Genomic DNA, 25,426 nt, shown 5'->3' with positions numbered 1-25,426 from the left:
ACGTTCACTGCTTTCCCCTCATCAACAGAGCCAGTTATCTCATCATAGAAGGCAATTAGATTAGTCAGGCATGACTTTCCATTGGTGAATCCATGCTGACTGTTCCTGATCACTTTCCTCTCATTTAAGTGCTTCAGAATTGATTCCTTGAGGACATGCTCCATGATTTTTCCAGGGACTGAGGTGAGGCTGACCAGCCTGTAGTTCCCAGGATCCTCCTTCTTCCCTTTTTTAAAGATTGGCACTACATTAGCCTTTTTTCAGTCTTCCGGGACTTCCCCCGATCGCCATGAGTTTTCAAAGATAATGGACAATGGCTCTGCAATCACATCTGCCAATTCCTTTAGCATTCTTGGATGCAACGCATCCGGCCCCATGGTCTTGTGCACTTGTCCAGTTTTTCTAAATAGTCCCGAACCACTTCTTCCTTCACAGAGGGTTGGCCACCTCCTCCCCATGCTGTGCTGCCCAGTGCAGCAGTGTGGGAGCTGACCTTGTTCCTGAAGACAGAGGCAAAAAAAGCATTGAGTACATTAAGCTTTTTCCACATCCTCTGTCACTAGGTTGCCTCCCTCATTCAGTAAGGGGCCCACACTTTCCTTGACTTTCTTCTTGTTGCCAACATACTTGAAGAAACCCTTCTTGTTACTCTTAACATCCCTCGCTAGCTGCAACTCCAGGTGTGATTTAGCCTTCCTGTTTTCATTCCTACATGCCCGAGCAATATTTATATACTCATCCCTGGTCATTTGTCCAATCTTCCACTTCTTGTAAGCCTCTTTTTTGTGTTTAAGATCAGCAAGGATTTCACTGTTAAGCCAAGCTGGTCGCCTGCCATATTTACTATTCTTTCTAGACATCGGGATGGTTTGTCCCTGTAACCACAATAAGGATTCTTTAAAATACAGCCAGCTCTCCTGGACTCCTTTCCCCCTCATGTTATTCTCCCAGGGGATCCTGCCCATCAGTTCCCTGAGGAAGTCTAAGTCTTCTTTTCTGAAGTCCAGGGTCCGTATTCTGCTGCTTTCCTTTCTTCCTTGTGTCAGGATCCTGAACTCGACCATCTCATGGTCACTGCCTTCCAGGTTCCCATCCACTTTAGCTTCCCCTACTAATTCTTCCTGGTTTGTGAGCAGCAGGTGAAGAAGAGCTCCGCCCCTAGTTGGTTCCTCCAGCACTTGCACCAGGAAATTGTCCCCTACCCTTTCCAAAAACTTTCTGGATTGTCTGTGCACTGCTTTATTGCTCTCCCAGCAGATATCAGGATGATTGAAGTCTCCCATGAGAACCAGGGCGTGCGATCTAGTAGCTTCTGTGAGTTGCCGGAAGAAAGCCTCGTCCACCTCATCCCCCTGGTCCGGTGGTCTATAGCAGACTCCCACCACGACATCACCCTTGTTGCTCACGCTTCTAAACTTAACCCAGAGACTCTCAGGTTTATCTGCAGTTTCATACTTGAGCTCTGAGCAGTCATACTGCTCCCTTACATACAGTGCAACTCCCCCACCTTTTCTGCCCTGCCTGTCCTTCCTGAACAGTTTGTATCCAGCCATGACAGTACTCCAGTCATGCGAGTTATCCCACCAAGTCTCTGTTATTCCAATCACATCATAATTCCCTGACTTTGCCAGGACCTCCAGTTCTCCCTGCTTGTTTCCCAGGCTTCTTGCATTTGTATATAGGCACTTGAGATAACCCGCATACATGTGAGGCAAAGATTTCTACTCTCACTACTTCCTGTTATCAAAGAAAAAGGGAGGTTGAAGACCCATACGGGACCTTAGATAACCCAACATATACGTCAAAGCACAGAAATTCAAGATGTTCATCCTATCAACAATCATTCCAGCATTAGCGGAAGGAGATTGGTTCTTTGCCCTCAATCTTCAAGATGCATACTTCCACATTTCCATCATACTGAGTCACAAGTGTTACATCAGATTCACGCTGGGCAGGACCACTACCAGTACAGAGTTCTCCCTTTTGGACTCTCATCAGTCCCCAGAGTTATTTCCAAGGTCCTTTCAGTAGTGACAGCCCACTCATGCTCTCAAGGCATCTCAATTTATCCTTACCTGCATGATTGCCTTCTCAGGGCACAGTCCTTCACAAAGGCTCAACGAATCACTCAGGCCACATGTTTCTGAATCTGGGCCTACAGATCAACAAACAAAACCAACCTTAACATTGGTATAGAGGCTAGAATTCATAGGAGCTGGCCTCGACCCCATTCAGACAAGGCACTCTTCCAACATCAGATATTTCTCAGTCTCTCCTTCTGAAGAGATAGTACAGTCTTCCCCATCTCTATTCTTGATCCCTGATGCATCCCTCATAGGATGGAGTTCCCATCTGAATGGTTGCACAATACAGGACAAATGGACAAGACATACCTCCACGTCAACCTGCTCGAGCTCAGAGTGGTCAGAAACGTGTGCGCTGACTTCCTCTCACTGATCAGAGAGAGACACACAAGTCATGGTGGACAATGTGGCCTACATGTATTACATAAACTGACAGGGAGGCACCTGGTCTCATTCCCTGTGTGTGTAGAGGCACTAAAACTATGGAACTGGTGCATCTCACACTATGTCCTAATATCAGCGGACTATCCACTGGGAATATGCGACACGACGGTTGACAGCCTCAACCACAAATTCCCACATGGGAGATAGAATCGGTGATACTCCACGACATATTCTGACAATGGGGGACACCAGTAATAGACCTTTTCGCTACTTCCCAGAACAAGAAATATGCTCAGTACTGCTTCAGGGTGGGGATTTGATGACACTCCATGGGAGGTGCTCTCCTCCTTCCTTGGGACAAGGGCCTTCTTTATGCCTTTTTGCCCCTTCCCTTTATTACTGAAGGTCCTGTTGAAAATAAAAAGAGTGAAAGCAAACATTATGCTGCTTTCTCCCACCTGGCCTGCAGACGTGGTGACCTTTCCTGTCACAGCTGCATTTTGTCCACCAGTGCCTCTCCTGATCACTCCTTATCTCCTGTCTCAGAATGAGAGATGCACTCTCCATTCCAGTCTGTGGGTTCTGCAACTCCAATCATGGCTCCTTCATGGTTCCAGCACATAGAGACATCTTGTTCTGAGGAGGTACAGGAGGTGCTAGTACACAATAGGAAGGGAACTACTTGTCATACCTACCTTCAGAAATGGAAGAGATTCCAGATCTGGTGCCAGTCCAAGGGTGTCACCCTTACTGCAGCCACCCTACCAGTTGTCCTAGACTATTTGTTGACTTCAAAGTAATTGGGATTCTCTATTAGTTCATGGAAGGTTCATCTGGCAGCAATTGCAGCCTTCCATCAGCAGATAGAAGGATACTCAACCTTTTCCCACCCAACTACGAAGAGATTTATTTTAAAGGCATAGCAAACCTCTCCCCACAACCCAGGCTCCCACTCCCTAATGGGATCTCAACCTAGCGTTAAGAGGACTGACTAGTCCACTATTTGAACCCATGGCATTTATTCACTAACTCACCTTTCCATGAAGATGGCTTTCCTGTTTGCCATCACCACTGCAAGAGGGATAGAGGAGATAGCAGGTTTCATGACACATATCCTTTTTACTGTGTTCTTCCCTGACAGGGTCACACTTAGACCACATCAAAAGTTCACTCCCAAGGGTGACTTATGTGTTTCACTTGAATCAGATTATTCAACTTCCAGCCTTTTATCCCAAACCTCATGAGGATAATAGGGAAGCTATCCTCCATACGCTCAACGTGAGAAGAGCCTGGCCTTCTATTTGGACAGGACAAGGGCTTTCAGGGAATCTGACTTTTCCTCTCCATTGCACATAGAGTGTGTACTATCACCAGAGACTGATGGATCTTGGAAACTTTCCAACAGAGTAGCTTGGTTCAGTTCAACACTGTCCCTCTCCCCAACCTTCTTCTCCATTTCTCTTCTGCAGTTAGATGTTAGAAAGTTCTCATAACAATAAAGTTAGTTCACTACTAGAATGGGGTGCCATAGACAAATTGGGGGAAGGGATTTTATTTCAGGTACTTTCAGGTCCCGTAGAAAGATGGAGGTCTCTGACCCATTCTAAACCCTGAGAAGCTTAATTCTTTCATCAGAAAGTTCAAATACTGCATGATCCCCCCCTAACCTGAATCATAGACTCATAGAACTGGAAAGGACCTTGAGAGGTCATCTAGTCCAGTCTCCTGCAATCATGGAAGGATTGAGTATTATCTAGACCAGGGGTGGGCAAACTTTTTGGGCTGAGGGCCACATCTGGGTGGGAAAATTGTATTCAGGGCTGGGGCAGGGTGTTTGGGTGCGGTGTGCAGGAACAGGCTCAGGGCAAGGTATTGGGGCAGAGGAGGGGTGCAGGGTGTATGAGGGGGCTCAGGGCAGCGGGTTGGGGTGCAGCAGGGGTGCAAGGTGCAGGCAGGGGGCTTAAGGCAGGGAGTTGGGGGTGGGGTGCAGGAGGGGTTCAGGCTCTGGCCTGGTACCGCTTACCTAAAGCGATTCCGGGGTGGCAGCAGCGCGCATGGGGCCAGGGCAGGCTCCCTGCATGCCTGCCCTGGCCCCACACCACGCCGCGTCACTCCAGGAAGCGGCTGGCACCATGTCCCTGCGCGGCCCCTGGAGGAGTGGGGGGGCACAGGGCTCCGCACGCTGCCCTTGCCACGCCTTCAGGTACCTGCCCCGAAGCTCCTGTTGGCCGCGGTTCCCTGTTCCCGGCCAATGGGAGCTGTGGGGGGCGGTGCCTGGAGACAAGGGTAACGCATGGAGCCTTCTGCCTCTCCCCTCCCCCCACAGGGACCTAGGGATGTGGTGCCAGCCACTTCTGAGAGCGATGTGGGGCCTGCGGCATCACGGGGGGGCAATCCCGGGTGCCGGATCCAAAGTCCTGAGGGGCCGGATCCGGCCTGTGGGCTGTAGTTTGCCCACCCCTGATCTAGACCATCCCTGACAGGTGTTAACCTGCTCTTAAAAAATTATAGAGATTCCACAACTTCCCTAGGCAATTTATTTCAGTGCTTAACCACCCTGACAGGAAGTTTTTCCTAGGCAATTTATTCCAGTGCTTAACCACCCTGACAGGAAATTTTTCCTAATGTCCAACCTAAACCTCCCTTGCTGCAATTTCAGCACATTTCTTCTTGTCCTATCGTCAAAGGTTAACAAGAACATTTTTTTCTCCCTCCTCCTTGTAACAATCTTTTATGTACCTGAAAACTTATCATGTCCTCTCTCTCTCTCTTCTCTTCTCCAGACGAAGCAAACCCAATTTTTTCAATCTTCCCTCATAGGTCATGTTTTCTAGACCTTTAATCATTTTTGTTTCTCTTCTCTGACTTTCTCCAATTTGTTCACATCCTTCCTGAAATCTGGCACCCAGAACTGAACACAATACTCCAGTTGAGGCCTAATCAGTGGGGAGGAGAGCGAAAGAATTACTTCTTGTGTCTTGATTACAACACTCCTGCTAAATATATCCCAGAATGGTGTTTGCTTTTTTTGCAACAGTGTTACACTGTTGGCTCATGTTTAGCTTGTGATCCACTATGACCCCCAGATCCCTTTCTGCAGGACTCCTTGCTAGGAAGTCATTTCCCATTTTGTGTGTGTTGAACTGATTGTTCCTTTGTAAGTGGAGAACTTCGCATTTGTCCTTATTGAATTACATCCTATTTACTTCCTGTTTGTCCAAATCATTTTAAATTTTAATCCTACCCTACAAAGCACTTTCAACCCATCGCAGCTTGGTATCATTCACAAACTTGATGAAGCTATTGAACAGAACCGGACCCAGAACTGATCTCTGTGGCACCCCACTTGATATGCCCTTCCATCATGACTATGAACCACTGATAACTACTCTCCGGGAACAGTTTTCTGACCAGTTATTCACCCATCTTATAGTAACTCCTTCTAGGTTGTATTTCTGTAGTTTGTTTACGAGAAGGTCGTGCAAGACAGTATTAAAAACCTTACTAAAGTCAAGATATACCACATCTACAGCTTCTGCCCTATCCACAAGGCCTGTCACCCTGTCGAAGAAAGCTATTAAGTTGTTTTGATATGGTTTGTTCTTGACAAATCCATGCTGACTGTTACTTATCACTGTACTATCTTCTAGTAAGGTGATAAGTAACCTTATGCAAATTGATTGCTTAATTAATTGCTCCATTATCTTTCTGGGTACTGAAGCTAAGCTGACTGGTCTATAGCTCCCCATTGTCCTTATTTCCCTTTTTATAGACTACATTTGCTCTTTTCCAGTCCTCTGGAATCTCTCCTGTCTCAGATATCTCTTCAGTTAGCTCCTTGGGTATTCTAGGATGTATTTCATCTGGCCATGGTGACTTGAAGACATTTAACTTGCCTAAGTAATTTCTAACTTGTTCTTTCCTTATTTAGCCTCTGATCTTACCTCATTTTCACTTGCACTTACTATGTTAGACATCCAATGCTACTGACATTTGATGAAAACTGAAATGAAGTCATTTAGCACTTCTGCTATTTCCACATTTTCTGTTGTTTTTCCCCCCTCTTTCAATTAAGATAGGCTTTATCAAAGCCTTTATAGTACATCTGCTAGAAGAATGAGTGAGCTTCAGGCTCTAATGATTGTAACCCCCCTTCAGAGCCTTTCACAAAGATAAAGTGGTCTTCCATTCACATTGGAAATTTTTCTCAGAGGTGGTAAAAGAATGTCACCACAACCAGTCCACAAACTTGTCAGTATTTTTCCTGTGGTTGACATTTTGGATTCATTTCCTAGGCCTCACTTTCACTGAAGGGAAGGTTAGCAATTCACCATGGATGCTAAGAGAGCATTAGCCTTATATTTGAATAGGTCTAAAGAATACAAGAAAATCACATAGACTGCTTGTCTCTTGTGGGGAAAAGAATAAAGACCAGGCAATCACATCCCAATGCCTTCCTAAATCCATTAAACTCTATATTGAACAGTGTGGTAAACACACCACTATTCTTCTTTCAGGAGGTTTTAGAGCACTCTTGTTTAGGGTAAAGGTTGTTTTGATGGCCTTCCTTAGACATACTCTCATATTAGAAATTTGTAGAGAGGCACTTGGAACTTGATTCATACTTTTACAAAGTGAAGGAGTACTTGTGGCACCTTAGAGACTAACCAATTTATTTGAGCATGAGCTTTCGTGAGCTACAGCTCACTTCATCGGATGCATACCGTGGAAACTGCAGAAGACATTATATACACACAGAGACCATGAAACAATACCTCCTCCCACCCCACTGTCTTGCTTATCTAAAGTGATCATCAAGTTGGGCCATTTCCAGCACAAATCCAGGTTTTCTCACCCTCCGCCCCCCCCCCACTCCCCCCCACAAACTCACTCTCCTGCTGGTAATAGCCCATCCAAAGTCACCGCTCTCTTCACAATGTGTATGATAATCAAGGTGGGCCATTTCCTGCACAAATCCAGGTTCTCTCACTCCCTCACCCCCTTCCAAAAACCACACACACAAACTCACTCTCCTGCTGGTAATAGCTTATCCAAAGTGACCACTCTCCCTACAATGTGCATGATAATCAAGGTGGGCCATTTCCAGCACAAATCCAGGTTTTCTCACCCCCCCACCCCCATACACATACAAACTCACTCTCCTGCTGGTAATAGCTTATCTAAAGTGGTCATCAAGTTGGGTCATTTCCAGCACAAATCCAGGTTTTCTCACCCTCCGCCCACCCCCACACAAACTCACTCTCCTGCTGGTAATAGCCCATCCAAAGTGACCACTCTCTTCACAATAAGAAAAGGAGTACTTGTGGCACCTTAGACACTAACCAATTTATTTGAGCATGAGCTTTCGTGAGCTACAGCTCACTTCATCGGATGCATACCGTGGAAACTGCAGCAGACTTTATATATACACAGAGAATATGAAACAATACCTCCTCCCACCCCACTGTCCTGCTGGTAATAGCTTATCTAAAGTGATCATCAGGTTAGGCCATTTCCAGCACAAATCCAGGTTTTCTCACCCTCCACCCCCCCACACAAATTCACTCTCCTGCTGGTGATAGCCCATCCAAAGTGACAACTCTTTACACAATGTGCATGATAATCAAGTTAGGCCATCCTACCTGCATGCCTCCAGCTTTCACCCTGACCACACCACACGATCCATCGTCTACAGCCAAACTCTGCGATACAACCGCATTTGCTCCAACCCCTCAGACAGAGACAAACACCTACAAGATCTCTGTCAAGCTTTCTTACAACTACAATACCCACCTGCGGAAGTAAAGAAACAGATTGATAGAGCCAGAAGAGTTCCCAGAAGTTACCTACTACAGGACAGGCCTAACAAAGAAAATAACAGAACGCCACTAGCTGTCACCTTCAGCCCCCAACTAAAACCCCTCCAACGCATTATTAAGGATCTACAACCTATCCTAAAGGATGACCCAACACTCTCACAAATCTTGGGAGACAGGCCAGTCCTTGCCTACAGACAGCCCCGCAACCTGAAGCAAATACTCACCAACAACCACATACCACACAACAGAACCACTAACCCAGGAACTTATCCTTGCAACAAAGCCCGTTGCCAATTGTGCCCACATATCTATTCAGGGGACACTATCACAGGGCCTAATAACATCAGCCACACTATCAGAGGCTCGTTCACCTGCACATCCACCAATGTGATATATGCTATCATGTGCCAGCAATGCCCCTCTGCCATGTACATTGGTCAAACTGGACAGTCTCTACGTAAAAGAATAAATGGACACAAATCAGATGTCAAGAATTATAACATTCATAAACCAGTCGGAGAACACTTCAATCTCTCTGGTCACGCAATCACAGACATGAAGGTCGCTATCTTAAAACAAAAAAACTTCAAATCCAGACTCCAGCGAGAAACTGCTGAATTGGAATTCATTTGCAAATTGGATACTATTAATTTAGGCTTAAATAGAGACTGGGAGTGGCTAAGTCATTATGCAAGGTAGCCTATTTCCTCTTGTTTTTTCCTACCCCCCCCCAGATGTTCTGGTTTAACTTGGATAAACTTGGAGAGTGGTCAGTTTGGATGAGCTATTACCAGCAGGAGAGTGAGTTTGTGTGTGTATGGGGGTGGGTTTTTGGAGGGGGGTGAGGGAGTGAGAGAACCTGGATTTGTGCAGGAAATGGCCCAACTTGATTATCATGCACATTGTGTAAAGAGTTGTCACTTTGGATGGGCTATCACCAGCAGGAGAGTGAATTTGTGTGGGGGGGTGGAGGGTGAGAAAACCTGGATTTGTGCTGGAAATGGCCTAACCTGATAATCACTTTAGATAAGCTATTACCAGCAGGACAGTGGGGTGGGAGGAGGTATTGTTTCTTATTCTCTGTGTATATATAAAGTCTGCTGCAGTTTCCACGGTATGCATCCGATGAAGTGAGCTGTAGCTCACGAAAGCTCATGCTCAAATAAATTGGTTAGTCTCTAAGGTGCCACAAGTACTCCTTTTCTTTTTGCAAATACAGACTAACACGGCTGTTACTCTGAAACATCTCTTCACAATGTGCATGATAATCAAGGTGGGCCATTTCCAGCACAAATCCAGGTTTTCTCACCCCCCCACCCCCATACACACAGAAACTCACTCTCCTGCTGGTAATAGCTCATCCAAAGTGACCACTCTCCCTACAATGTGCATGGTAATCAAGGTGGGCCATTTCCAGCACAAATCCAGGCTTTCTCACCGCCCCCCCCCACCGGGAAACACACACACACAAACTCACTCTCCTGCTGGCAATAGCTCATCCAAACTGACCACTCTCCAAGTTTAAATCCAAGTTTAACCAGAACGTCTGGGGTGGGGGGGGGGTAGGTACCTTGCATAATGACAGCCAAGGTAGCCTATTTCCCCTTGTTTTTTCGTACCCCCCCTCCCACGACGTTCTGGTTAAACTTGGATTTAAACTTGGAGAGTGGTCACTTTGGATGAGCTATTACCAGCAGAAGAGTGAGTTTGTGTGTGTATAGGGGTGGGGGGGGGTGAGAAAGCCTGGATTTGTGCTGGAAATGGCCCACCTTGATTACCATGCACATTGTAGGGAGAGTGGTCACTTTGGATGAGCTATTACCAGCAGGAGAGTGAGTTTGTGTGTGTGGTTTTTGGAGAGGGGTGAGGGGGTGAGAGAACCTGGATTTGTGCAGGAAATGGCCCACCTTGATTATCATACACATTGTGAAGAGAGTGGTCACTTTGGATGGGCTATTACCAGCAGGAGAGTGAGTTTGTGGGGGGGAGTGGGGGGGGGCGGAGGGTGAGAAAACCTGGATTTGTGCTGGAAATGGCCCAACTTGATGATCACTTTAGATAAGCTATTACCAGCAAGACAGTGGGGTGGGAGGAGGTATTGTTTCATGGTCTCTGTGTGTATATAATGTCTTCTGCAGTTTCCATGGTATGCATCCTATGAAGTGAGCTGTAGCTCACGAAAGCTCATGCTCAAATAAATTGGTTAGTCTCTAAGGTGCCACAAGTACTCCTTTTCTTTTTGCGAATACAGACTAACACGGCTGTTACTCTGAAACTTTTACAAAGTGTTATTCCTTGAGTCTGGCATAGGCCAGATGCATAATTTGATAAAGAAGTATTATAATCTCTATTTAAATAGGATCCACTGTCTGGAGGGAAGAGTTCTGATTGCTAAACTCCCTAGAATGGGAATGTGCAGAGGCCATTTGAAGAACTGAAGGTTACTCCCCTGTGAACAGAGTTTATGAAATGACATCTGCATATTCACACTCCACCCCAACTTCCTCTCTTCCCTGGAGTCCTAATTTGAACTTTCAACCTGAGGAGCAGTGGAAAGAACTAAGATGCCTGGTATGGTACACCCCCTTTCATAGTTTTGCTCTTCAAACATTTGGCGTTGCAAAGGGAGGTGCAGAGGGCATGAGAGCACTTTAGTGGGCATTGCTGCTCTAAGGTTCCACTAGTCCAAGCTGCACTGATAGTGCATCCCAAAAACAAATGTGCAGAAGCCATCTGGAAGAACTCCATTTACAGGTGAGTTACCTTATAGCTTGTATAAAATGTTTCTGAACAGCGCAAAGAGCCTGAGATAGATTCAGAAAAAAATTGAAATAAATGAATAAATTATAGGCAGTAAGTGAGGCTATATAGGGCAGTATTGTTGCCTTTCTTGTCCTGGGTGGATTTTTCAGTTCCTGAAAAATGTTAAATGAGGTGGAAAATGAGGCTATTTAATTCACACTTGCAGCTTTTTTTCCCATTGATGTGAGGCTTTTAGATTTGCTGAGTAAAAGAATTCACCAAGTGAGACGTTCAGGACCTTTGGCAATCAATACTGGTGTAATATTTGCATGTTGCCTAATGCTAATGGATATGCCATACTATTTGAGGCCAAATACTAAAATCTTCCCTGTATTGTTTTTAACAGATTCAGAACATTCTTATTACAACTTAATCTTGAAGAAAGCAGGACAATTTTTATCCAATTTGCAGATCAATCTCTTGAAGTTTGCCCTTTCCATAAGGGCATACTCACCAACTGTTCAGATGTTCCAACAGGTGTGTAAAATTAGCTGATATATTTGGTATTCTGATATGTTTGATAGCTATACTTTGAAGTAAATCATATTGTTGTCTATGACAGAGGTGGGCAAATTATGGTGGGACTGTCCTGCTTGGCCCTTGGGCTCCCGGCCGGTGAGGCCAGCCCCCGTTCCGTCCCCTGCTGTTTCCCCTCCCCTGCAGCCACGCCAGCAGTGCTCTGGCCTGCTGCTCCTGTTGGGCAGCGTGGCTGGCTCCGGCATGGTAAGGGGGCGGGGAGCGGGGGAGTTGGATAAGAGGCAGGGGTTTCCGAGAGGCAGTCAGGGGATGAGAGCGGGGGGCTGTTGGATGAGGTGGAGGTTCTGGTGGGGGGGGGGCGATCAGGGGATGGGGAACAGGGGGAGTTGGATGGGGGTGGAGTCCCAGGGGGGCGGTTAGGGGCGGAGGTTCGGGGATGGGGGCAGTCAGGGGACAGGGAACATGGGGGTTGTATAGACATGGGAGTCCTGGGGGAACTGTCGGGGGGCGGCGGTGTGGATAGGGATCGTAGCAGTCAGGGGACAGGGAGTGGGGGCAGGGACTGGATGGGCGGGGGGTCCTGGGGGTGGTTAGGGGCAGTGGGTCCTGGGAGGGGGCAGTCAGGGGTCAAGGAGCGGGGGGGGGGGGTTGGATGGGTCAGGGGTTCTGAGGGGGGTGGGAAATGGGAGGGGGTGGATAGGGGGCAGGGGCTCGGCTGTTTGGGGAGGCATAGCCTTCCCTACCCGACCCTCCATACAGTTGTGCAACCCCGATGTGGCCCTCGGGCCAAAAAGTTTGCGCACCCCTGGTCTATGACATCAGTAGAATGTAATAGACATTACTTGGAACCAAACATTATGAATGTTATAAATAGGTTATGTTATAATGTACTTTCTAAAAGAGTTTTATAAAGTTTTGAGGAAAAAGTATTCATGTTGAATGGGATATATAACTTTTTTAAAAGGAGAGTTTTATTGAATCTGTTTTTACTTCAGAGCTCAGGCTTATTTTCTGTACTGCTGTGGGAATAAAGTCTCTTTGCTCTTCACAATTCAAGCTTTCCCCAAGTAGGAAAATCTTTTCTGTGCTTGGCATTTTGGATTCATTGCTTAGTGGGGTTCTCATTTCTATCCCCACTCTATATTTTGGACATTTTTAGGACAGATAGAGCACTGTCTGATCTCTACCTCCTTCCATTGCTGAGAAGGGGGAAGATAGGAAATGAAGTACACACTCAGATCATTCATATCTTATGCCAGCAGCCTAAGCCTATACTTCCTCCTGTTGTTCTCCTGTAGCAATGCAGCTTTCAAGGTAAGGAAAGATGGGATCCTCAGCTGTCTCTTAGTTTAGCTCTTTGGCAACAAGTTCATTCTCTAGTGATGGTGGGTCCATTTGGAAGCCACTTTCTTCGTTTTTTTTCTTGCTCTGCTTTGTGAAAATAAAGCCATTGCTGTAGCTGAGAGAAGGTAGGAGGAGGTAATTAAAAAATATCCAGGGACTTGGAGGACAGAGCTCCAAGAAGAATTACAGGAATAGAGGTAAAAGACAGGGGAAAATGAAAAACAGATGTGAATTGTTTAATTTTGAGAGTAGTATTGTATTTAATTTTCTTTTGACTACTTACCTATCACTATTCATTAGCGTGGCAACCAACAACTCAAAAATAAAATCCCTCTTTCTTTGAATACATTCCACCAGTGCAAAGTATGTGAAGATCTCCCCGCCTACTCTCCTCAAAAAGATAAAACAATAGATGTAAATATTTATGTTCTTTAAAATATAACTGAATTTGGTAGAATGATGTTCTGTTGAGAAAACATAACGTTTATATGGTTTTATTCTTTTAGTCTTTTTAATTATTGTCTTTACATATACTCAATTTTGAATTTATCAAATTAGAAGCACAACTTAATAGTAGCTGATGAGTTATTTTAATCAAAGAGATGTGCATTAATTTTAAGTTGTAGTGCAATTGAAGCAGATTGATTGAGTGTAATTGTTGAACTATTGAGATTGCAGCTGATGAACCTCCACCAGAAGGTTGCAGTGCATTTGTGGTTATCCATGAAAAGCGCACCTGTAAGACTAATGAAATTAAAAAACTTCTGAAGAATGCAACTAAGAGGTAAATATAATGTATTGTCTTAAGGAAAAACAGATTATTAAAGAGGAAAATGTAATCTTGCACTACAAAAACTTCAAGTATTTTGAAAGCACACACTTATCTGGTTTGTTTTTTATGAAGCACATAAGTCATGCATTATGCTTGAAGACCTCCTCTATTTATAATTTAATTATTATTTTGAAAAGTGTGTTGTTATTGATCTTGAAATGTTATAAATACTGTTACAAGAAATTAAACTGTGAATCCAAAATATTATATTAAAATAAAATCATAGGGCTGGATTCATCCAGCCTGATGCAAAGAGGCATACTTTGCATTTCACTGAGTTTCTGTGAGGGGAGGATAGGTTTAAATACTTGTTACTCTTTTTTGACTCACCCAAACAGTTAACAAAAATTTGGGGGCTAGCAGGTTGTTTCAGTTAGGAGGAAAAATGGATGATAGAATCAGGGATTTTGATGCAGTCCTGTTTCTTTACAAAGAATGTACATAAAGTCCTGTTTTCCTGAATACAGCAGGAATCAAAGAGCAGGAGACCATTTATTTTCTGTACTCGTAATTCCAAGCCCCTTTCAAGCCAGCACTTATCCCTAAAAGTGTTCCTTTTTACACTTACCTTGAATTCAGAGCAGCTGGTACACCTACCAGCTTCAGCAAGGTTTAATCCAACCCATAACATTACAATGCACTCCATTGGAGGTCATCAGCCAATACACTGAGTCAGTGTTTGCTTTTGTTGTACCACTTCCCCATCCAGTCAGTGCCGTTTGTGTTTTGGACTGCTGGGCCCCTGGTAGCCATGCAGTGGAGTGGAGATTGTGGCGGCTTTTCACTGACATAATCAACCTTCCTCCCAACCCTGCTAGACTTCCCTCCTTTGGAGGCCTCCTGTAGGGTCTATGACTGCAGAAACCAGCATAGCCCCTGAACAAATCTAGCTCAGTGGTTCCCAAACTTGTTCCGCTGCTTGTGCAGCAAAAGCCCCTGGCGGGCTGGGCCGGTTTGTTTACCTGCCACATCCGCAGGTTCGGCCAGTTGCGGCTCCCAATGGCCGCGGTTCGCTCTTCCAGGCCAATGAGAGCTGCTGGAAGCGGGGCGAGGTGAGGGATCTACTTGTTGCCACTTCCCGCAGCTCCCATTGGCCTGGAGCAGCGAACCGCAGCCACTGGGAGCTGTGATCGGCCGAACCTGCGGACGCGGCAGGTAAACAATCTGGCCCAGCCCGCCAGGGGCTTTCCCTGCACAAGCGGCGGAGCAAGTTTGGGAACCACTGATCTAGCTTGTAAGGTCAAATCTGTATAATATGTCAAAATAATTTACTAAATACATGTGTAGAACTAGCAAAGGCAATTACACTTAACAAGGAGAAAAAGGAAATTAATTTGTGATTTCCAAGACGTATGTTTGATACTTTGGATTATTTCCTGTAATGGTCAATGCCATCATAAATTTGTGAAGCAGTGCAGGTGATACCCTCAACTTCTTTGTAGAGATAAGTGGAGCTGAAAGACACTCCTGCAAGACACAAATCCAGGACTCTGCTATTTATAAAATATAAACCACAAAAAGTTTTAATTATAGGCCTATAAATCATCATAGAATCATAAGACTGGAAGGGACCTCGAGAAGTCAGATTCTAGGCCATGTATCTTTTTTGATTCTTTTGATTACAAAAACTTCCTGCGTTTTACTTGCATGCTTTTTTCTCTGACCACAGCCTCTTGCTTGGATTACAACTCAGTATATAAGTCAGTTGCTTGCTTGTTTGAATATCCATGGTTTTCACCTAAATACTTCAGTGTGGAGGTTGCATCAGGCTATTTTTGGCAACTCTAGTCTATTTCCTGCCCTGAAAACTTTCGTCTAACTTCTTAAATTAAAAAGTTTATACCAAAATATTGTAGCTTTAAAAAACAAAATTAAATTATTTTGCGCATGCATTAGGGCATTTTGAGACCTTTACTCTCACCCCCAGTCTTTTTAATAAACTCTTGGGAATTACTCTGACTACTACTTCAAGGTGGCTTCTGCATATTTCCATTTGTGGGGATGTGTCCCTAACATTGATGAGCTTCAGGAGCCCTTTAGAAAATCAGGGGACCAAATACTCAGATAGTATGCCCAAGTGTCGAAAAGTAATAAATAGAACCCCAAAAAATCATGAGACTTGCTTAAAAATCAGGAAATAAAAACAAAAACAAATGCCTAAAATATTCTTACATTTTATTTGCCTTTTGATTCGGGGGTGATTAGAGTGTGCTCAAGTCAGATTAGCAAGGTTTCCTCTACACTTATGAGGGCTAGAGACATACTTTTGCTTTTGTTAAATGAAATTTGAGATTCTTGCATAATCAGAGGATTCTAGAAGTTGGGTCTTTAAGAGAAACAGCAAATATCAGGAGGCTTGCGATAAAATGTGAGCTGGCAACGCCGGAGCATAGGTTATAAAAGGGTAGTGCGGTCCCCAATTGCCAGAGGCTATCCTTGTGGTTAGTAGCAGGTCCAGGAATATTTGCTCCATGCAAAATAAAAAAGTTAAGTTGACTGTATACAATTGTGTAGTTTAATATAGCTTTTCATAGGTGGTTTATTTTTTTTAAAGATAGTTTCTGTGCCATTGTTTAGTTTCAGTTTCTGGACTGGTTCCAGCTTCAAGTTTCATGACCATCATGATTAAGGCTACGATTTTTTCACAGAAAATTGTAATACATTTCATGGCATTGGTGTAGGAAAACAAGGATATATGTCACAGAACGGGGCGGTGTGGGGGGGCCTGTGGGGTGAGGTAGGTGGCTGGCTGGCTGGAGAGTGAGTCCACTTTGCACTCACCCTGCAGTGATGGCTCCTGTCCCGCAGTGCTGGGCCCAGCTTCCTGCTCCAGGTATTGTGACCTGACCCATCTGGTTGCAATACCACTCTGGTTTGGCACACCTGCCCCTCCATAGATGGGGCAGAGGGCCAAATTGGATTGGCATTGGACCTGGCCCATGTGGTCTCAACACCAGTCAAATTTGGCCCTGAAATCTTTTTTTAATTGGGAAAAACTGGAAGCAATAACTTAGGTGTCAAAGGTGCTTTAAGTTTTATGTGGCTATGAGTAAGATATTTAGAAAGTTGTTTAGACTTTTAGCTTTAGGGGATCCATGTAAAGGGAGTGGGTAGCAGAGCAGTTACCCTGCTCTTGAGGAAAAAGGTAGGCTGATTGGGGAAGTGGCCACGGTGGTGGCCACACCCAATCAGGCTACAGCTGGCCCTGATATAAGGACTAAGGGAGGAGCTGGGTCAATGTTACTCCAGCTTGGGATTGGAAGGACCTAGGGAGCACAGGGTACCTGAAGTAGAGCAGTGCTGGGGAAGGGCAAGAGGAGGTGGGGAGCTGCAGCCTGGCAACTCCCTAGGCTGAGGCCTTGTTAAAGGCCTAAGGAGGTACTGGGGCTGCAGAGGGAGCTGGTCCAACCCCCTTGCCAATGATGAGTGGCCACTACAGACTGCAGTTTGCCCCAAAGAAAGGGGGCTAGATGATGACTGGCAATAGCCACTGAAGCAAGGTGGGTATAGAGGGCTTGGGGGTTCCCCTGGGAGAGGAGACCCAGAGCGTGGGGGTACTGCTTTGGGCAGGTAAAGGGCACCGGGGTCCAGGAGGGATACGTGGCCTGAGGTAGGAGAGACCCTGGCCAGCATGAGGCGCTCTGAGTGCTGGAATTGAGCTAATGCCCGGACAACCAGCAGGAGGCGCCGCAGCAGTGAGTGCGTGATCTGCTACAGAGTACCATTTACTTGCAGTATCAGTGGGTTAGACTGTGTATTAAAATGCTGTTGTAATCATGTTAACTTTTATGACCAACCCCGGGTTCGGTTTACTAGTATCACATTGAAGGCATCTCTGACCTTTTTATTATAGAAATCTGAAGCACCTGGAGTGCTGTTCACACATTTTTTTGGTCTCTCTTGATTTGGCATCAAGTTATGATGTTTGCTTTGGAAGGACTGTTCTGCAATACTTGTTTAATGAGAGCTCGTCAAACCACCTCCTTTTATTGCTTCCTAGATTCTCACAAGTGGGAATATGCAGAGACCACTTTAAAAAAGAAAATTACAGTAGAATCTCAGAGTTATGAACACCAGAGTTATGAACTGACCAGTCAACCATGAACCTCATTTGGAACCGGAAGTACGCAATCAGCCAGCATCAGAGATCCCCCCCGCCAAAAAAAAAAAAAAAAAAAGCAAGTATAATACAGTACTGTGTTAAACGTAAACTACTAAAAAAATAAAGGGAAAGTTTTTAAAAAAGGATTTGACAAGGTAAGAAAATTGTTTCTGTGCTTGCGTAATTAAATTAAGAATGTTAAAAACAGCATTTTTCTTGTTCATAGTAAAGTTTCAAAGCTGTATTAAGTCAATGTTCAGTTGTAAACGTTTGAAAGAACAACCATAACATTTTGTTCAGAGTTACGAACATTTCAAAGTTACAAACAACCTCTCTTCCTGAGGTGTCCTTAACTCTGAGGTTCTGCCTGATTGTGAATTTCCGGTTCCAAATGAGATGTGTGGTTGACTGCTCAGTTCATAACTCTGGTGTTCGTGACTCTGAGGTTCTTCTGTAATTCAAATGCAGTAAACCTGAAGGCTGTGTGATCTTTATTGTACAGCTTTAGCTGTGGCTTGATAAAATGTAATAAAATCATCAGTAGTTCATGCAAATTTTCAGCTTTATTACACTTTAGTTTGAAAACTAGTTCGTCTTTTCATGTCTTTTTGTGAGCAAGCATGATAATTTCATTATTATTTTTTTTACTCTTGTGTGCTTTTACTTTTATTTCTGTAATAGTTTGATAGCCAGAAAATGGGGAAAAGGTGATATTTTATTTACTGTAACATTTCAACTCAATATCTAATTCCAGAATTATTTGTTTTTAATTGCAGGCCCAGGCCATATCTGTTTAAAAAGGAGCATAAGTTCCCTACACTCAATGAAAATGTTCCAGTGGTTATTCTTTATGCAGAAATTGGTACAAAAGACTTTGTTAAATTTCACACAGTTTTGTCTGAAAAAGTGCAAAAGGAGGAAATTGTTTATATTCTCCGGCATTATGTTCAGGTATGCAACTCAAATTGACAATAATACTATAAACTGTTTCAGAGTAACAGCCGTGTTAGTTTGTATTCGCAAAAAGAAAAGGAGTACTTGTGGCACCTTAGAGACTAACCAATTTATTTGAGCATGAGCTTTCGTGAGCCACAGCTCACTTCATCAGATGCATACCGTGGAAACTGCAGCAGACTTTATATATACACAGAGAATATGAAACAATACCTCCTCCCACCCCACTGTCCTGCTGGTAATAGCTTATCTAAAGTAATCGTCAGGTTAGGCCATTTCCAGGACAAATCCAGGAAAAACCTGGATTTGTGCTGGAAATGGCCTAACCTGACGATTACTTTAGATAAGCTATTACCAGCAGGACAGTGGGGTGGGAGGAGGTATTGTTTCATATTCTCTGTGTATATATAAAGTCTGCTGCAGTTTCCACGGTATGCATCTGATGAAGTGAGCTGTGGCTCACGAAAGCTCATGCTCAAATAAATTGGTTAGTCTCTAAGGTGCCACAAGTACACCTTTTCTTTTTACTATAAACTGTCATCATGAAAATGTATTTTTGTTGTTTTTGATGGGGCATATCTCAAGTTTGCACTGTGCTCAATTCACATACATTGTGTACTCAAATTTTGAAGCTTACTAGATTAAGTGAAACACCTAACATGGATTTTGAAACTGGGAAAGAAGTAGTAACATTTTGCATTGTTTTAGCTGCAGGTGTTTTCCACTGAGGTTTATGTAAACTATTTGTTAATTCCAACATTGCCATCTTTTTTCTCAATTAAAAATTAATACAGTGTAAAAATCAAAATTAATTATTTGCAGTTATGCAGGCAGTATTTGAAAACATGCGGTATGGTAAAGTCACTTTCAGCTCACAAAGATTGCTAAGAACTTAGTAGTATAACACTATTAAGAATGATAGCCCCAAGCTTTACAGGCTGATGAATAAGATGCTTTTAATATGTAGCTTCATTTAAGTGAAGAGGTTTGTTAAACATGAGTGTGCAGCTAGACTTTTTTAAGAGAAAAAGTATGTATTTATTTGACAGGGGTTTGCAGCTGCATGTTGCTACCCAACAGCCTCTGTAGGGATGATACAATTTTAGTTTCCGGGGTTCCATGGAAAAGTTCAGGGAGCTACTTTTCGGAGAACTCTAGGCAGGAGTTCTCTTACCTGGTCAATGAGGGCAGACTGGTCACGAGAACTCGACTGCAGATGGGGCTGGAGGCAGCAAATTCGACAGCTAAACCCAGGGCCTCCGCAGTGGCCATGCATAAATCATCCTGGCTGCAGTCTTCCGGTCTTCCCTGTGAAGTCCACAGTACTATCCAGGGTTTACCATTTGAGGGTTCTGCTCTATTCTCGTACCAGATGGGCAGCAAGCTCCATGGACTTACTGACTCTAGAGCCACTGTGAAGTTCTTAGGTCTGTACACACATGCCCCAGTCAGGAAGCACTGTCGGCCACAACAGACACAGTGATATTCTATTCCTCCTCCTCAGCAGGACCTATCAAAACAAGAGCTCAAAGGGTTATAGGTGTAGATCTCTCACTCCCACTGCTCCAGATCCACACCCCTTAAGACACCCAGGAACCACAAAGTGGCATTTTGATGAGCCAGTCAAAGTCGACCTACCAGTTTTCATCTCTCCAGACTCCTTCACCTTTGCAAACTGTCTGTCGCACTTCCACAGTGCTTGGTCCCAGATTACTTGGGACAAAAGGCTCTTGAGTTATACTGAGTAGTAAAAATGCCCTCCCATGTCCTCACCTCCCTAGATTGGTAGACAGATGCAGCCAATGGATGTGTAGGCGTTCTGTTTGCTCTCCCACAACCAACTCTCATGCTAGTGACAGATGCTTCTGCGCTGGGATGGGGAGCCCATTTGAGTTTTCTACAAATACAGGTTTTATGGTCCTCAGAGGACTTAGCTTTACACACCAATGTCAGAACTGAAAGCTGTCAGATTGGTGTGTCAAGGATTTCTCTTGCAGATTAGAGGAAGCAGCCTGCTGGTCCTCACAGACAACATGGCAGCAATGTTTTACCTCAAGAAGCAGGGGAGAGCCCACTGTTCTCCACTCTGTCCAGAAGGAAACTGTTTTGCCATCTCCGTAAATCTAGAAGCATCTTACCTGCTTGCAGACCACCTGAGCAGATTGTTTTAGTCACCATAAGTGGTGGCCAGATTGGTCTTCCAGCGGTGGGGGTTTCTCAAAGTGGACCTATTTGCAACAAAGTCCAACAGAAAGTGTCAGTAGTTCTGTTCTCTTCATGTTCACAGCTCAGAAGCCATAACAGAAGCCTTTTTACTGGCGTGGTCAGTCAGGCTCCTCTACGCTTTTCCACCAATCCCACTTATGCACAGAGTATTGCTAAACATAACACAGGAACAGGCCAGAGTCATACTTATAGCCCCATACTTGTAGTCCTGGAGCTGTCAGTGAAACTTCAATTTCACTTCCACTAGGCTTGGACCTAATCTCTCAGGAGCATGGATTCCTACTCCACCCGAGCTTATGGTTCCTTCACTTAACTGAATGGACGTGCCATAGCTAGACAGAGAGAGCAAGCTTGCTCAAAAGTTGTTTGAGAGGTCCTGCTAAATCAGTGGTTCTTAACCTGGGGTGCATGCACACCCTGGGGGTGTGAGATGCCCTTTCTGGGGGTGCGAGACATGCAAGATTTTTTTAGAAGGTAAATCATTGAAAACACAAATTAAGCACAGGCACGTAAGTACAACTACTTTGTTTCTTCCAATCTATGTATTTATTAACATTATACATGTTTTAACGATTACTGTAATATACAAACAAGTTTAAGGACCTGACCTACTTCAACGATTTTTTATAAGGGGTGCCAGAACATTTTTTGATAAGGGGTGCAAGAACATATTTTGAGACCCAAAGGGGTGCAGGCTACAGTAGAGGTTAAAAACCACTGTGCTAAGTAGTAAAAAGCCCTCTATAAGAGCTGCTTACCTTGCTAAATGGAGGTGTTTCTCCACCTGGTCTCAACAGAATGGGGTATCACCAACCAGTTCTTCAGTTCAGCTGTTATACCAATAAAATAAAAACCAGCAGGATCTTGTTAAAGGGAATAAGGCAAAATGCCACATTTATTGTGAATACAGAAAGAATCATAGTAAGCAATTAGTTATAGCTATAACATTCCATTCAATTTCATTTTTATTCACACATTCATTCATACACACACACACACAGGTTCTGCAAGGTTGTTATCATAGTTACCAACCTTAGAGTTGCTCATGCCAAGCCACTGGCCCCGTGGCCTGGACACAAGGAGGGAGCAGGACTTTTTCGGCTGCTCATCTGATGCTCCTGGAAGTTGGTTTGCGGAATCAGACCCCAAAAGTTCTCACTTTCTGGAGTCCATTTTTATAGGAATTCATTCCTATGCCAGTCTATGGGAATTGCTTCATCATGCTGTTGCTGAATCAATCAGCAGATGGCATATTCCTGACGGCTCCGTGCTGCCAGATGTTATCTTGTTCTCTGATTCTCCCATCCTTGAGGCTGTTGAGTGGATTCCACTCTGCCCTCCGGGTGTCCTCTGGTTGTTTCCACTTGATGCCTCCTTTGGCCGATCAACACTGGATTCTTAGGCTGGCACCTCCCTGATCATTCATTTATTATCCACACCAAGCATCCATCCACATACATCTTCTATCTCTATTTTAATCACAATTGTTAACAAAATGAGATGAATACAACAAAAGGGCGGGGAGTCTCTGTGTGCTGTTTCTGTTAGAAAGTATCGCTTTGAGTCTCTCTCTGTCTTAGGATGTACTAACACAATTAGCAGCTTGTAAGTTTCACAAAAAGAGGGAGAGAAACAGTAAATATAAGAGACAAAAAACCAAGAGACCTCTTAATTAGTAATACCCTGGAATTTAAACTATGGGGAATCAAACTCATTTGTGATTTTAATACAGAACTTCTTTAATATGATCCAACATAACACAGCATATTCTGGGCTACTACTTTTACCTGAAACACCATGGTTTGTTGGTTAGTTCCATCAAAGTACATCTGGCTGCTATTTTAGCATTCCATCCTAATTGCTCTATTTTCTCTGGTGAAATGCCCATAGGGTTTTTAATGGGCTTAGTCAATTATATCCTCAAGTTCAAGATCCTGTTCCCCCATGGGCTTTAGACTTAGTATTGCTAAGTTGTATGGGGCCCCTATTTGAACCATTTGCTAGCTGCTCACTGTTGCATTTGTCAATTAAGGTGGCATTTTTGGTGGCCATTACCTTGGCCAGAAGAGCTGCAGGCATTAATGGTGGTACTTCCATACACGATCTTTATTAAGGACAACATTTACCTATGTCCTTATCCAAAGTTCATCCCAAAGGTGGTTTCCTCTTTCCAGTCATCTGCCAATTTATTTGCCTGTATTCTACTCAAAACCACATACAACCAGGTAGGAAGAGCATTTACATACCTTAGACATCAGAAGAGCCTTGGCATTTTATCTGAACATAACCAGTTGCTTTTGTAAATCCTCCTAGCTGGTCTTATCAGAGGCAGACAGATTAAGAGGTCAGTCATTTTCCATCCAGAGAATTTCTTCCTTGATCACATCTGCAAACTCCTGTACTACAATGTGGCTAGTGTTGCTCCACCCGACAGAGTCACAGCTCATTCAGTGAGGTCACAATCAGTCTTGGCAGCCTTTCTGGCACAAGTTCCAACTGCAGATGTTTGTAGAGTGGCAACTTGATCCTACATTTGCCTCTCTCTTTGTACTGTGGCTCAAGACTCCAGAGACAATGCTAGGGTGGAATGAGTTATTCTCCAATATTTATTGAAATAGACTCTGATCCTACCTCACGTCTTATGGCTTGTGAGTCACTGAGAATGGAATGCATATGTGCAATCACTTGAAGAAGAAGAAATGGGTTCCTTAACCTGTTCCATAACTCTTCTTTGAGGTGTGTTGCACATGTCTACTCTACAACTCACTGTTCATCAGAGTTATGGCAAGAAGAAGGAAGGCAAGGGGTGGTTCTGTCTTTTACCTGCATGCAGTGGTGCATGGCAGCAGCGGGAGTCCCTTAATGGGTACCGCTGATGGAAAAAGTTTGACAGCCATGTGCTGGGTGCATTGATACACATCTGTTCCACTCTTGGTAACACATCTCAAAGAACAACAGTTATGGAACAGGTTTGTAACTTTTTTCTGGTTGATGGAACAAACTGTATTGTGAACAATAATTGAAAATATCAGTTTCAGATTGATAAGTAATGACTGTTTCATGACATTTTTAACTTGATTACATTAGATGATGTAAATTTTCTATAAAGGACACTTTTTAAAGTTCTATTTTTCACTTGTTAAAATATGTTCAAACAGAAACCAAGCCCCAGGAAAATGTATTTGTCTGGATATGGTGTGGAACTTGCAATAAAGAGTACAGAATACAAAGCATTGGATGACATAAAGATGAAAGGTATGTTTTTGTTTTCTGTACTGTGTTACTGGAGACACTATTTCAAAATATTTAGCACCATCTTGAATTTTGGAGATAGTAATGCTCTGAGTATGTTTAAATTTTGTTGACATATATTATTTATTTGTACAGGATATGTCAAAAGTAGTCTCGGGCATTGAGAATTAACATAGAAATCTATATCCATGGAAGTGTTTATGGACAAAAATGTTTAGGAGATAGGGAATTACTTACTAGTAGCTATTGTTCTCTGAAGATATACATCATAATGTAGCCCATATTCCTTCTTCCCCAATGGGTTGAGGGTTCTTTAATCTTTGTCATTTTAGTATTCTATTTCTATCTGTTAAGGCATCTCTAAAGTATCTAGCAACAGTGTCTAGGTACTAGTTTTTATGAGAATAACTTCATCTCCTTGGTTGGAAAAGATTTTCCTGTTGAAGCACATTTCATTTTCAGGGACTGAAATGAGACATGCTGCTGAAACAAATGGCTTTAGTACTTTAGGCTGGGAGAGATCTCTCAAGTGTTGTACAAAAAAAGCCCAAAGTGGCAATTTATGATGTATATCTTCAGAAAACTATGATTACAGATAAGTTATTCTGAAGGGTGGTCACCACAACAGACCACCACTCTTTCATCTATTATTCTTCAGACTTTCAGAGTTTTGTACTTTTTGGGGGAGGGGGGGGTTACATTCTTTTGTTTTCAGTTAGATTACTGCAGCGAGTTCTTCCTGGTGTGACTTCTTTAAATTGCAGCTAGAGCAGAATGCATCAGCCTGGTTTAAGGGTTTTGTACAAACTACTTTAAACCTGTGCTTGCTGATCTCATCTGGCTATTGATTGATTTCTGGGCAGTTATATATATTGGGATTTTACTTTTAAAGCCCAACATTGTTTGGTTTTGGACTGTTGGAGAGACTTTCTCCTTGTGTATCATCACAACTTTTGAAATCACCTGAGGCATTTAGCCTGACAGTCTCCTCTTGGTATAAATAGCAGGGCTAGTGAAGGTCATTCCCACCTGAAGTGTCCATTGTTGTGGAAATTTCTCCCTTCCTTAGTTTGCCATAGCCCTGGTTTCATGACTTTCAGCGCACATTGCAAGAACAATCTGTGTTAAACTCCTTCCTCAAAAAAAGCCT

The 25,426-nt window shown here is 43.7% G+C and overlaps 1 protein-coding gene across 1 annotated transcript in view; it reads left to right on the top strand.

Moving 5' to 3' along the window:
• UGGT2 (UDP-glucose glycoprotein glucosyltransferase 2) overlaps nucleotides 1–25,426 on the top strand; it is a 282,769-nt gene that overhangs the window by 13,625 nt on the left and 243,718 nt on the right. Inside the window, exons 3-6 of the mRNA XM_077807042.1 lie at nucleotides 11,436–11,566; nucleotides 13,582–13,694; nucleotides 18,621–18,795; nucleotides 24,183–24,279. Of these exons, the coding sequence (XP_077663168.1) occupies nucleotides 11,436–11,566; nucleotides 13,582–13,694; nucleotides 18,621–18,795; nucleotides 24,183–24,279 (516 nt within the window). The remainder of the gene's footprint in view (nucleotides 1–11,435; nucleotides 11,567–13,581; nucleotides 13,695–18,620; nucleotides 18,796–24,182; nucleotides 24,280–25,426) is intronic.

This window comes from Eretmochelys imbricata, chromosome 1, assembly GCF_965152235.1.
Source record: "Eretmochelys imbricata isolate rEreImb1 chromosome 1, rEreImb1.hap1, whole genome shotgun sequence".
In the NCBI taxonomy this organism is placed as follows: Eukaryota; Metazoa; Chordata; order Testudines; family Cheloniidae; genus Eretmochelys; species Eretmochelys imbricata.
The sequence above is the reverse complement of the archived record's forward strand: the minus strand, read 5'-3'. Positions and strand labels throughout refer to the sequence as shown.